Source organism: Pristiophorus japonicus, chromosome 12 (assembly GCF_044704955.1).
Source record: "Pristiophorus japonicus isolate sPriJap1 chromosome 12, sPriJap1.hap1, whole genome shotgun sequence".
NCBI classification, from domain to species: domain Eukaryota; kingdom Metazoa; phylum Chordata; class Chondrichthyes; family Pristiophoridae; genus Pristiophorus; species Pristiophorus japonicus.
The window spans coordinates 172,020,626-172,034,605 of NC_091988.1; the positions used below are offsets into that span (position 1 = coordinate 172,020,626).

Below are 13,980 nucleotides of genomic sequence, written 5' to 3' on the forward strand. Positions count from 1 at the left end.
TAATGTGCAACTCGTGTGTGATGATATGTAGCGCATCATGTCAATTGATGCGAGATACCCTGGGAGCACCCATGATGCTTTCATCCTACGCGAGAGCGCTTTTTCTGCTATGTTTCAGCAGCAGCCAGAAGGGCAGAGCTGGCTACTGGGAGGCAAAGGGTATGGCCTCGCCACCTGGCTCATGACCCCCCTACGTGTAACCCAGACGGAATCTGACCGGGAATACAACATGTCGCACATTATGACGCGTAGCATCATAGAGAGGACCATTGGCATCTTGAAACTGCGTTTCCGATGCCTGGACCATTCCGGAGGCTACTTGCAATACTCCCCTGAGATTGTCAGTAAGTTCACTGTTGTGTGCTGCATGCTGCACAACTTAGCTATCATGAGGCAGCAGCAGCTGGTAGGAGAAGACCCACCTGAGATGAGAGTGACTGATGAAGAGGAAGAAGATGCAGATGATGAGGAGGAGGGCGAGGAAGCCATGCAACTAGCTGAACCTGGTGCACGATGGCGGAGGAGGGCGGGCCATCGTGCCCCTTTAACGATTGCTCGAGCCTTGCGCCAGCAGCTCATCCGTGAACACTTTGTTGCCTGAAGCCTCAGCGGCAACTATTCCAAGTGTTTGGACCTGTTCTGTAATGTTGTGTTGTGTTAATGGAACAAATAATGGAAATGATGAATGTATAATTTAAAATATATTTTATTCAGAAGTTTAACAAACTTTTGTTTGTACTGAACTTTAATAAAAATATTCTTGTATCAAACTATAAAGTTTTCAGTTAAGATCACTTACAAACTTTAACATCACTTACAAACTTTTAAACTTGTAAATTTAATTAACTTCCAAAAAACTTTGAAGTTGAGAACAGTTACAATAACAATAATAATAACAACAACAACAACAGCAGCAAAGAAAGGCTGCACCCATCTCTCCTCCACCTTATTCTAAGACCGCCCGCTGCGCTTGGTCTTGTTGACTCCACCCCTGCCCGCAGGAGGTGGCACAGCGTTTCTCGGGTTGGTACCAAGCTTGTTCTTTCGAACATTTTGGGTAATGCACACTGCTTGATGGGGAGGCCGGGGGGAGGGAGGTGAGGGGGTGACAGGCAGTCATGTTCAAGGCCCAGCTTGGGACTCTTTAGAGCCTGGTCTGGGGATTGGAGTGGGAGTGGCAGTTGATTCTGTCAATGGGCGCGGGGTCTGTGCGTGTTCCCTTATTGCAGTAGTTAACTATGACATTCCCTCCCTCATGTTCCCAGACAGTGGTCCCATTTGTCATGACATGTTTTTACTTCTCCCGACAGTCCTGATACCTCATCACCCACCTCACTGGAGTGATCGCGTAAGGTCAATGCTCTCCGCACTCATTGCCATCATCTGAACCATATCTGTTAGATCCTGCACCTCAGGAGAGCGCTGTCGAGGTCTCCTTCCCCTCCTCATCCTGGGTGTGGCTCGCTGCATCCCACTGGGACCCGCAGCCTCGGAAGGTGGGGCCCTGGGTGTGCCTCGCTGTACCCCACTGGAATCTCCAGCCTCGGATTGTGGGAAACCATGTAATGTCCCGGCAACACTCGTACCACTCAGGAAAAGGGCTGGCACCTCAATGGGCGGTACCTGCACCTCCTCCAAAGTAAGTATAACAGCGGGGGCTTCATCCATCACCTCCCCCTCGCCCTACCCCTACCCCTCACCCCCATGCTCTTGGTCTGGAAGGTGGGATTGGAAGATGTTCTCCTCTTCAGGCTCGTCCGCGTCTGAATCTTCTTCTGCATCGTCAGGGTTGGTGTCAAGTTCTGCAAAAGAACAGACAAATGGTTAGCAGCAGAGGAGGGGGCAGGGTGGGTGGCATGAGTAGACTCACACAGCGCAGGCAGCAGGCTGATTTGAAGGACCACGATGAATGATAGCACATTGCATCAACCGAAGCGTAACTGACACAGACATCCCCATGAACTGAAGCATGGCTAGCCCACGCAGTACTTAACATTTGGTAGCCAGACTGTGGAATTTGCAGGACTTACCCTCTCCCTCGAATGTGGGGACAGCTTGTGCAGTGGTGGTTACTTTTCTCCAGGCAGGACCCATCAAAGCAGCGACCCTCTCCCAAAGGTGTCAGTGAATGCAGATTTGCCAGGCCTCCTCCTGTTCGAGTTCTTTCCCGTTTGTTGTGTACCACATTCCTCTGCAAAGATGAAAATATAACTTTTTAGAGAGCGTGCCTTTCTGCTGGTGGGACATATACAGCTGGTCACATTTACAATTGCAATTCCATTGAATTAATTCAAATATTACTTTCACTAACTACTTGATCAAGGTCCTGCCACTTCTTTTTGCACTGGCCTCTGGACCTCGGGTGGTCACCATTGCACAGTAATCTTCTACAAGTTGGTTCCAGCGTTTCTTCATTTCTTTTGGTGAAACTTTAATGTGACCTCTGCTGGTGTCCAGCTTGTAGCATCTGGCCTCAGTTACAGTAACTAGTGCCTCCACTTCATCCTGTAAGAAATTATTGGTCCTTGAGGCCGCGTTGCATGTTGAATTGCAGCTCCGGTTTTTCCAATGAGAATTAAAGTTCTCATATACAATTGGCACTTTAGAAATGGCTGAATGCAGACCAGAAGCTGTACTGGGCATGTGTGCCCATAGCAATCACATCAAAAATGTCCCTTTTTTTTCACGCACATGCAGAATGGGGGGTATCATTTTTTCTGGCGCAGAAATTAGGCTCCACCCCCCAAAGCTACAGGACAGGCTGCATGGCGCCAATTTCAAAAAATAGAATGGGGGAACTTGCTACTTATTTTTGTGGAGTAGTTGGGGCCAAACTATGCATAGATCAAATCAACAGAATATAAAGTGGGAATTCCCTAGCGCGAGCTGCTGTCACATCAACAAGCTGTCTAAGCAGCCAATCAAATTGTAGAATTCTCACAGACCACAAACAAGGAAGTGAGTAAGCTCTTAAAATTCGAACTTTTTAAAAATGTCAGAGAAAACAAAACAAAGATTGGGACTCTCACATGGGTAAAAGGCAAACCTGAAATAAAGATTAACAAACTTAAAAAGAAAACTTTTTTTTTAAGTGTCTTAAAAATTTTAATTTTTATTAAAATGAATAAATGTGATGCTGCGCAAAGTTAAAATTCGTTTTTCAGGACCATAACCTTTGTTTAGCAGTCAATACTCTGATATAACCCCAGTTACACCTAATCCCTTTGGGTTTAACTTTTAGTGGGGAATTTAACAGCATAATTATTGCAGAAGAGCCGAAGTTTTCGTCAGTTTCCCTGATTTGAGTGATTTCACTGATTGCGGCTCTGTGGGATGGGTGGGTGGTCCGGGGGGAGGCATAGCGCAGTCTGTGGAGGGGCAGGGAATAACAGACCGCAACTTCATGATTACTCTTAAATAAAGGAGACTACAAAGGTATGAAGACAGAGTTGGCTAAAGTGGACTGTGAAAATAAATTCAAGAGTAAGACGGTTAATAAGCTGTGGCAGACTTTTAAGGAGATATTTCATAACTCTCAACAAAAATATATCCCAGTAAGAGGAAAGACTTGAAAAGGAGGGAGAACCATCCGTGGCTAACTAAGGAAGTAAAGGATGGTATCAAATTTAAAACAATGGCATACGATGTTGCCAAGATTAGTGGGAGACCAGAGGATTGGGAAATTTAAAAAAAACAGCAAAGGACAACTAAAAAAATTATAAAGAGAGAAGATGGATTATGAGAGTAAACGAGCAAGAAATATAAAAACAGATAGTAAGAGCTTCTACAGATATATAAAAAGGAAGAGAGTAGCTAAAGTAAACATGGGTCCCTTAGAGGATGAGACTGGGGAATTAATAATGGGCAAAAGAGAAACCGCAGAAACTTTGAACAAATATTTTGTAACGGTCTTCACGGTAGAAGACACTAAAATAGCCCAATAATAGATTATTAAGGGGCTACAGGGAGGCAGTAACTTAAAACAATCACTATCACTGAAGAAAAAGCACTCGATAAAATAATGAGACTAAAGGTGGACAAGTCCCCTGCATTTCATGGCCTACATCCTAGAGTCTTGAAAGAAATGGCTGCAGTGATAGTGGATGCATTGGTTGTAATCTACCAAAATTCCCTGGATTCTGGAGAGGTCCCAGCGGATTGGAAAACCGCAAATGTAACGCCCCTATTTAATAAAGGGAGGGAGACAGAAAGCAGGAAACTATAGACCAGTTAGCCTAACATCTGTTATTGGGAAAATGCTGAAGTCTATTATTAAGAAGCAGTAGCAGGACATTTGAAAAAGCATAATTAGGTCAAGCAGAGTCAGCATGGTTTTATGAAAGGGAAATCATGTTTGACAAATTTGCTAGAGTTCGTTAAGAATGTAACGAGCAGGGTGGATAAGGGGGAACCAATGGATGTGGTGTATTTGGATTTCCGGAAGGCATTCGATAAGGTGCCACATAAAAGGTTACTGCACAAGCTAAGAGCTCACGGGGTTGGGGGTAATATATTAGCATGGATAGAGGATTGGCTAACTAACAGAAAACAGAGAGTCGGGAAAAATAGGTAATTTTTCAGTTGGCAAACGGTAACCACTGGGTTGCCACAGGGATTGGTGTTGGGGCCTCAGCTATTTACAATCTATATTAATGACTTGGATGAAGGGACCGAGTATAATGTAGCCAAGTTTGCTGATAATACAAAGATGGGTGGGAAAGCAAGTTGTGAAAAGGACATAAAGAATATGCAAAGGGATATAGGCAGGTTAAGTAAGTAGGCAAACATTTGGCAGATGGAGTATAATGTGGGAAAGTGTGAGGTTATCCACTTTGGTAGGAAAAATATAAAAGCAAATTATTATTTAAATATAGAGCGATTACAAAATGCTGCAGTACAGAGAGACCTAGGGTCCTTGTGCATGAAACACAACAAGTTATTATGCAGGTAGAGCAAGTAATCAGGAAGGCAAATGGAGTGTTGGCTTTTATTGCAAGGGGGATAGAGTATAAAAGCAGGGAAATCCTGCTATAAATGTACAGGGTATTGGTGAGACCACATCTAGAGTACTGCATACAGTTTTGGTCTCCTCATTTAAGGAGGGATCATAGGCAGTCCCTCGGAATCGAGGAAGACTTGCTTCCACTCGTGAAGTGAGTTATTTGGTCGCTGAACAGTCCAACACGAGAGCCACAGACTCTGTCACAGGTGGGACAGATAGTCGTTGAGGGAAGGGGTGGGTGGGACAGGTTTGCCGCACGCTCTTTCCGCTGCCTGCGCTTGATTTCTGCATGCTCTCGGCGTGCTCAGCGCCTTCTCGGATGCACTTCCTCCACTTAGGGCGGTCTTGGGCTAGGGACTCCCAGGTGTCAGTGGGGATGTCTCACTTTATCAGGGAGGCTTTGAGGGTGCCCTTTTAGCGTTTCCGCTGTCCACCTTTGGCTCATTTGCTGTGAAGGAGCTCCGAGTAGAGCACTTGCTTTGGGAGTCTCGTGTCTGGCATGCGAACTATGTGGCCTGCCCAGCGGAGCTGATCAAGTGTGGTCAGTGCTTCAATGCTGAGGATATTAGCCTGGACGATGGCGCTAATGTTGTTGCAGTCATCAAGATCCATGGCGCGGTCCTGGACACCATAGACAACTTCCCATATCTCGGGAGCCTCCTATCAACAAGAGCAGGCATCGACGACGAGATCCAACTCCCCCTCCAGTGCGCCAGTGCAGCCTTCGATCGCCTGAGGAAAAGAGTGTTTGAAGACTAGGCCCTCAAAACTGCCACCAAGCTCATGGTCTACAGGGCTTTAGTAATACCTGCCCTCCTGTAAGGCTCAGAGACATGGACCATGTATAGCAGACACCTCAAGTTGCTGGAGAAATATCACCAACGATGTCTCCGCAAGATCCTACATATACCCTGGGAGGACATGCGCACCAACATCAGCGTTCTCGTCCAGGCTAACATCCCCAGCATTGAAGGAGGGATATACTTGCATTGGAGGCAATTCAGAGAAGGTTCACTAGGTTGATTCCTGAGATGAAGGAGTTGACTTAGGAAGATAGGTTGAGCAGGTTGTGCCTATACTCATTGGAGTTTAGAAGAATGAGAGCTGATCTTATTGAAACATATAAGATACTGAAGGAATTCGACAAGGTAGATGCAGAGGGGATGTTTCCACTTGTGGAGGAATCTAGAAGTAGGGTGCATAGTTTAAAAATAAAGGGTCACCCATTTAGAACTGAGATGAGGAGGAATTTCTTCTCTCAGTGGGTCATAAATTTGTGGAATTCTCTGCCCCAGAGAGCTATCGAGGCTGGGTCATTGAATATATTTAAGGTGGAGATAGACAGATTTTTGAGCAATAAGGGAGTGAAGGGTTATGGGGAGCAGGCGGAGAAGTGGAACTGAGCCCAAGATCAGATCATCCATGATCTTGTTGAATGGTGGAGCAGGCTCGAGGGACCAATGGTCTACTCCTGCTCCTATTTCTTATGTACTCCCGAAGTAGCGGTCAGTTTCAGAGGCGGAATGACGGAAAACCCTGTCATTTCGCCGCCATCCAGACCACAAATTCTGGCCTGTTATTTTTGTGGCTATATACTACAGGTACAAAGTCTGGAATTGGGAACACCGAAAACCGGAATTGTCTGAAAACCGTATATTTTGCGCATTGGGGATGGAGTCATCCAGAATCCGGAATTATTCTCCGAAAACCAGACATTTTGAGGCGGCCAAGATGGAGTCATCCAGAATCTGGAATTATTCTCCAAAAACCGGACAGCGGGAATCGCCGAGGAGTGGAGTACGTATATGAATCAGCGAGCAGCGGAGGATTGGCAGGAATCGGCGAGCGGCGAGGTCCAAAATCCGTCAAAGCCCGAAACCCGGCACGGATTCGGTCGAGGATTCCAAATTTCAAACTATTGATTTTCATGTCTGAAATCCGAAAAACCCAATATCCTGCACAGACTCTGTCCCGAGGATTCCAGATTTCGGACGTTGTACCTGTAATTTAAAACAACACTTTCTGCAATGATGCTATGTTTTCCTTTCGATAGTTGACATCATGTTAACTGATGGTTAGGACAGGGAATGTGTCAGAATTTGCAGGAGATCCACTACATAGAACATTTAAAAACCACTGCTCCAAACTACAATTTTGCTCATTTTAAAAAAATGATTAGATTAAGTTAACACATTCTAATAACCAAATAATGAAAAGATAAACGCAGCTTTAAAATGTATAAAATTAAATATTGTAGAATGTTACGATAAGGTTATATAAGTCTGCAGATGACCTTACATCTTGCTCAGTCCCCATACCTTTTAGTATTCCTCTTTTTCAAGCAGCTATCTAATTTATTTTTTAAGGAATTTATGGAGTCTACTTCAATAACAATTTATGTACAGAATTCCACATTATAACTGCCAAGAATTAATTTGAACCTTCCATTTAATTATTTTTATGGAATCTTAAATTTGTGACTTCTCGTTATATATCAGTATGCAATAATAGAATAAGAAACATTCAACATGACAGCTATGTTTTTCTAACAGTTAAGCATTTATTAACGTGTAAGCCATAGATATTGATATGCAGGATTACATCAACAATGGTGTCATGGATCTGGCCACATGATAAATCCGAAAGGCATTCATTCATTACCTTTAAGGCATCAGGTTCAAGCTCCCTAGAAAGCAGCATCCGCACCTGTATGTAACGCATGTGAACAATTCCATATGTTTTCACCTCTTTACCCAAGGACACGCAAATCCCCCTGATCATATGAAAAGGGATTTAGGTGGCCTTGTACATGAATCATGGAAAATTAACATGCAGGTAAAGCAAACAATCAGGAAGGCAAATGGTACGTTAGCCTCTATTGCAAGGGGATTGGAGTAATGAAGTGTTTCTGCAGATATATAGGGCTTTGGTGAGACCAAATCTGAAGTACTGTGTACAGTTTTGGTCTCCTTACCTAAGGAAGGATTTATTGCCTTAAAGGGAATGTAACAAAGATTCACTAGATTGATTCCTGGAATAAGAGAGTTGTCCAGTGAGGAGAGATTCAGTAGGTTGGGCCTATACTCTCTGGAGGTTCAGAAGAATGAAAGGTGCTCTCATTGAAACATAACATTCTTTCAGGACTTGACAGGGTAGATGCTGGGAGGATGTTTCCCCTGGCTGGAGTGGCTAGAACTTGGAGTCATAGGGGCCGAAATTGCCCCGTGCTGGATTTGCAGCGCATAATTCAAATTAGTGGGTCAAGTTGTGCCGGCGATGGAAATGCTGGAGCTGGTGCGGATTTGCCCTCTTTTGCAGAATAAAATGGCGGGGACGGTAACCGTGCCTTGTATCGGTGCTCCCGGGGCACTCGCCCATTGCTCGTGGCGCACGATGCTCAGCGACATGCTACTCACATCAGTGCGGGGCTGATGACATCAGCGCGTTGGTGCTGACGTCAGCGCATCACTCATGTGCTGCGTCTTGGCGCCGCATCGCAACATCCCTCCCCTTCTCTTAAAGGGGAGGACCGTTGCGATCTGAGCAGCACCTTCAGTGCCGCCCAAGATGGCGGCCGCCGCCACGGCACCTCCCCTTTAAAGGCAGCCGGGGTGCAACAGCCACCACTGCGAGAAGCTGTTGGTGGCATCGCCCCGCGCAGACCTCGTTCCCACAGGGCAATTTCCCCCACGAGTCACAAAGGGGTCGGCGCGGGTTGAGAAGGGGTTGGTGAGCACGGCATGGATGTCATCGCCAGGGTGCAGTGCAAACCCCTATTCGGCCGCTAACCCCCAGGGGCAATTCCGGGGAGAGTGCTCTGTGCGCAGTGCCCGGGCGAAAACCCTTCAGCGCACCCTTGTCGTGCCTAAAGGGGAAATTGCGGCCCATTAGTTTCAGGATAAAGGCTCGGCCATTTAGGACTGAGATGAGGAGAAATTTCTTCACTCAGAGGGTTGTGAGTCTTTGTGATTCTGTACTCCAGAGAGCTGTGAATGCTCAGTCATTGAGTACATTTAAGGCTGAGATCGATAGACTTTTGGACATTAAGGAAATCAAGGGATATGGGAATAGGGTGGGATAGTGGAGTTGAGGTCAAAGATCAGCCTTGACATTATTGAACGGTGGAGTAGGCTTGATGAGCCGTATGGCCTACTCCTACTCCTAATTCTTATGTTCTTAGCAGTTTTGGAAAATAGAAATTCAGACCAAAGTTTCAGCGGGGTCTTATACTTAAATGCCGCTGTCTAGTTCATGGAGTATTGATCGTGTTTGAGTATCATGGTTTAAGTTGCATCACATTCATACAAATTTGTCAAAAATCTAAAAGATGTTTTGTCACTGGGTCATGACTTTTCTTTATCTATATTGTGTGGTGTTATCTTGACACAGCAGGAAAGAAACCAGGTCAATCTTACCCTATATGTTGCCCATTTCAGCCCTCCCACTCACATAGGCAGAAAAAGACAAACAATCCCATTATTGTATTGTAATCAGAGCAGAAATGAAAGAGGAGATAGTATATGATTTACCACTTGAGGACACAGCTATTGAGAAAGTAGACATCATTAGTAAGATGCCATTTTATTTGTGGTGTGTGATTTAGTTAATGACTCAGTAAAGTAAATTTCCAAGAGTTTCTCACAATAAGGGCAAGAAATACAGGGGTTGAAATTTCTTGTTTCCCCCGGAGGCGCTAACGAGGCGCAAAACAGTTTTCTCAAGACGAGGGGAGGGCACTACCGACTCCCGCAACATTGCATGGGAGTTGGCGGAATCGCTGCCACACAACCACCGATGACGTCATCGCCATGTGCGACGCCCCCTTTCCGCCCTGCAGCGGTTATTGCCCTGCAATCAGTGTCAGCACCAACCTCCCAGGTCGCAAACCGGGCCAACATCCGCTCGCGGAGCGGTTGTTAAAGGGGAGGTGGGGAGCGCCCCACGCCGCCATCTTGCCGATTTTCCTGACTTGGCAGTCGGCCCAACTTCTGCCTCACTTGCGTGGTCCGGGTCACCATCGTGCCGCATGGCATTCTGTTTTGGGTGCGAGCTGCGGCCTCGGCACCACGCCACCTTGGTGGTCCAGTGGAGGACATCAGAGGCCAGGCAGAGTGCGCAGCGGCCCTCCTCTTTAACCGAAAGGGAGAGGCGTTGAAACGTCTCAGCGCCATGCGAAGCAGCCGGGTAACGCTGACCAACTCTCCCCACTAGCACCCCAGAACCCGCCCCTACAGGAAGTGGAGCGCGCAAGATTGCATCCGCTTCCTGTCAGGGGCGTTAAACCACAATTTTGTAGCCAGGGCGGGACTTATGCACCAGGCTCAGGAAGTCCTGCCCTGAGTCGGTTACCGGCCCCAGTCGGGGCGCTGAGGAATTTCTCCCCCTCAGTATCTAATGCCGGACAACCGAGACAGCAAACCTAACCACAATAAATTAATACTTTCCTTATGCGTCATTTTAGTTTACTTTCAACACATTTGGGGGAATTTTAACCTAAAATAATAGGTAGGTTGGGGATATGGGGCAGTAAAATTGTGAACAATCGGATTCCCGACCTGAATCCACCTCCAACCCATCCACTTCAGATTTTAACGGAGGCGGGACATGGGCGAGCGACCAACCCGCTCCCAGGAGGTGGTTCGTCAATTTAAATATTATAATGAGGCTGGAGCCTCTTTTGTAACCATGTGGACAGGTATTACACAATTTGTAAAACCTGGCAGTTACAGCAAGGCAGAGACTGCTGGATCCAAGGTCTCTACCTAACCCCCCTCTGCAATCGGAGCCCTCCTCACGAGGCCTCCGATCACCCCCCCCCCCACCCCAGGCTGCCCCCCAACCCCCCCACTGATAAACTGATGAAGCTGATGCCGGCCACGATCTTCCCTTCACCACCCCTATCATCTGACCCCGATCCTCTCTTTCATACCCCACCTCCCCCCTCACAATCGTCTGTCTGAACCCCACACCTCAACACCGCCCCCCCACCCTCCCGATCCTTTTAATGGCCTGGCCGGTGTTCGATCCCTGGCCAACCACCCTCCAGCCCCCAGTCCTTTTAATGGCCTGACCCGATCCCTGGCAGACCACACCCGCCCCGCCCTGGATCATTTTAACCGCCCATCCTGACCCTCTATCCCTCCATCCTCTGTGCGGCCTACTTCCCATAGTCTGGCTGGCTGCAGGTGGGAAACCGAAGTCTTGCATGCAAATCAGGCCCTGCTGTTATTGTCAGTCTCCTGGGTTCACAACTGCCTTGGAACCCCCTCCAACCCCCAACCTGCTCTCTTCCTTAAAATCCAGTCCATTGTTTGGGGCAATTATTATTTTATTCCCCTGAAGAACCAAGATAAATTTCACATGGTCCTCCTCCCATCTTTTCTTTGACATCCTGAAATACAGGGTATTAGGTAAGATTTTGTTCCAATCCTAAAATGTGTTGACGGAAATTAGCAAATAGTAAAATTTTGCATTTTTGGTCTATTAAGCCTTTAAGAAGCCAAATTCTAGCAGAATTATGTGTGGAGTGGAGTGGATATTTAAAAAATAAACTGAATTTGAATCTTCATAGTTGTATTAAAAGGCAAGATTTCAAATGTAAAGTATGGAAACATTTTGAGCCAAATCATGGGTACAGCAACTATCGTCTAGTATCTTTCATCACAGCAGAGGAGCACAGACTACATCGGAGTCATACAATTCACAAATAAACTCCACCAGGTAGTTAGCTGCATGGGCAGGTTAAAGGGACATTATATGAGGAATCTAAGACTCAGTGGTGATGTTGTGATTAAGGATGTGACACGGTCTATGAAGATCTGTATCATAATTGGTAATCTGATCAACAGCTTGAAGTTGGGGTATTAGAAACATGAACTCTCAAGCTGAATATACAGAGATCATGCTATTAGAATACTGCCCAAATTGAATGTGTAGATCATTGAATAGGAACAGCCCACCAAACTCAAAGGAGTAAATGATGCTAGACCTTGAAGGTGAGGTTCACCAGAGTCCACTGATCATTGCTACTGATATTCTTTTAGTTCATGCAGTGACAAGACAGCACCACTAAAGGGGCAAAGGAATATTATGCAGTGGAAATGTGAACATCCCATAATAAATTTACTCAAGGATGCAATTCTGGAAAAATAGTCAACCTCATATCAATAACCATAATGTACATAGGTATGTGAGGTCACCTATAACACCTTTCTGAAATCCAGGTCCTGTAATAGTTAGTATGTGACTGTTTTGTGTGAAAAGGAGGCAAGAATAAGCATGGATATAAACAAAAAGCTGAATAGTTCTTGGAGTGAAATGGAGTATACTGAGGTATCATCTGTTGTGACAATAATTCATCTTCCAAAACAGAATTATAAGATGTAATCATAGGGTTAGCAGTCCAACATACGGTTGTCTAATTGAATGGGAGCAATGAATTCAGCCAAATAAGCAGTCATTATCTGTCCATTACCAATTTCAATACGATATTTGAAAGAAATGTTATATCATATTGTAAATTCTTTAACCAATCATACTCAATAGGAAGGAATGGAATAACTATTCAAGCACACAAGAAAATCATGTACATATCGGAATGAAGAAGCATTTTAGAATGCAGCATCAAATTTACAGATCAAAACTACAAATGTTACTTCCTTGGTTCTTCCAGTTTATGCTGTTCACTTATAAATATCTTCCTGCATCACTGTAACTTAAATCTAAATATTATGTAGTAGTCATTCACTATGCCATATAATAGGAAGAATAGGGATGATTGTTTCGAAATTGGGCCAAGTGAACACAATTATAAGAAATTGCTTTTCTGTTATTTTAATTGAGGTGTTAACCCCTTACATTCAACATTGTTAATCATCTACATTAAAATAATAGACAGTGGAATTTCATATGGACACATTAAGTGATTGTTGATCATTAATCAAAGAGCCCAACAGCAGGGCAAATAACAGAGTGGAACTTCAGTCAGCTCCAGTGGTACGAGACCTTTTGAAATATGAACTTCATAGTCTACCTATTTTAATTTTTGGTTATTACCTTTAACGAAATCTATGCTATTCACTTCTCTACTTAATAATCATTTTCTCTGACAGATTGCAGGAATGTACTCCAAGGTGGCAAAAAAAGCTCCCAGAAAGGAAGTACCTGTACCATTGTCTTTAAATACAGGACTCCAAAAAGAAGCCAATCTAAATTACCACTCCTGGTCAACAGGGAATCTGAATGAAGAAGAATCAGAGTACGAGTCTATCAAGAGTCCACGCTGGCACTCAGGCAGTCGGATACTAGGGGAGGAACCTGGGTATGCCTCAGTTAATGAAAGGACCTGGGGAATGAAACATCAGAATGAGGAAGAAGAAGAAGAAACCGAACCGGGCTACGAAGCAATTAATGTAAAATGGAAGAAAACTGTTTTTGCTATTAGGAATAGCAAAGCACAAAAGGCTACTCACGAGAGGCAGATGGAAAACTATTATGAAAGTATCAGTGAACTGCAGCAGAGCCGTACACGTACACGAGTGCTAACAGCAGACAATGGCAAAGAGGTCTATGTAACAGGACTCTAGTTAAGTTTTTGCAAGGATGGAGAAAAAGGTCCATTTGTAATTTGCATTTAAACCGACTGGTACTTTTATTGATCAAATTGAGATTCTTTGTTTAAAAAAAAAATCTAAATTATATAACTTCTGTGATGTAATTTGATAACAATTTTAGAGAAAACATCACTGTCGCCTTATGTGATGTTATTTATTTTTTTAATTCAATGACTGGAATACAGAACAGAAAATAGTCTTCAAATTAATGTTGCCAATATTAGCGGATGAACACTTAAAATCATCATCATCATCATAGGCAGTTCCTCGAAGCGAGGATGACTTGCTTCCACGCCAAAAAGGGATGAGTTCACAGGTGTTTCAATGAAGGACCTAATATTCCAGATCCTGAACTACATGTTGAAG

At 44.7% G+C, this 13,980-nt stretch overlaps 1 protein-coding gene across 1 annotated transcript in view; it reads left to right on the plus strand.

The window, feature by feature from the left end:
- The window catches only part of LOC139277050 (phosphoprotein associated with glycosphingolipid-enriched microdomains 1), a 149,835-nt gene extending 136,248 nt beyond the window's left edge, over window positions 1–13,587 (plus strand). Inside the window, exon 8 of the mRNA XM_070895062.1 lies at window positions 13,114–13,587. Coding sequence (XP_070751163.1) covers window positions 13,114–13,587 — 474 coding nt within the window. The remainder of the gene's footprint in view (window positions 1–13,113) is intronic.
- Window positions 13,588–13,980: the final 393 nt, after the last annotated feature.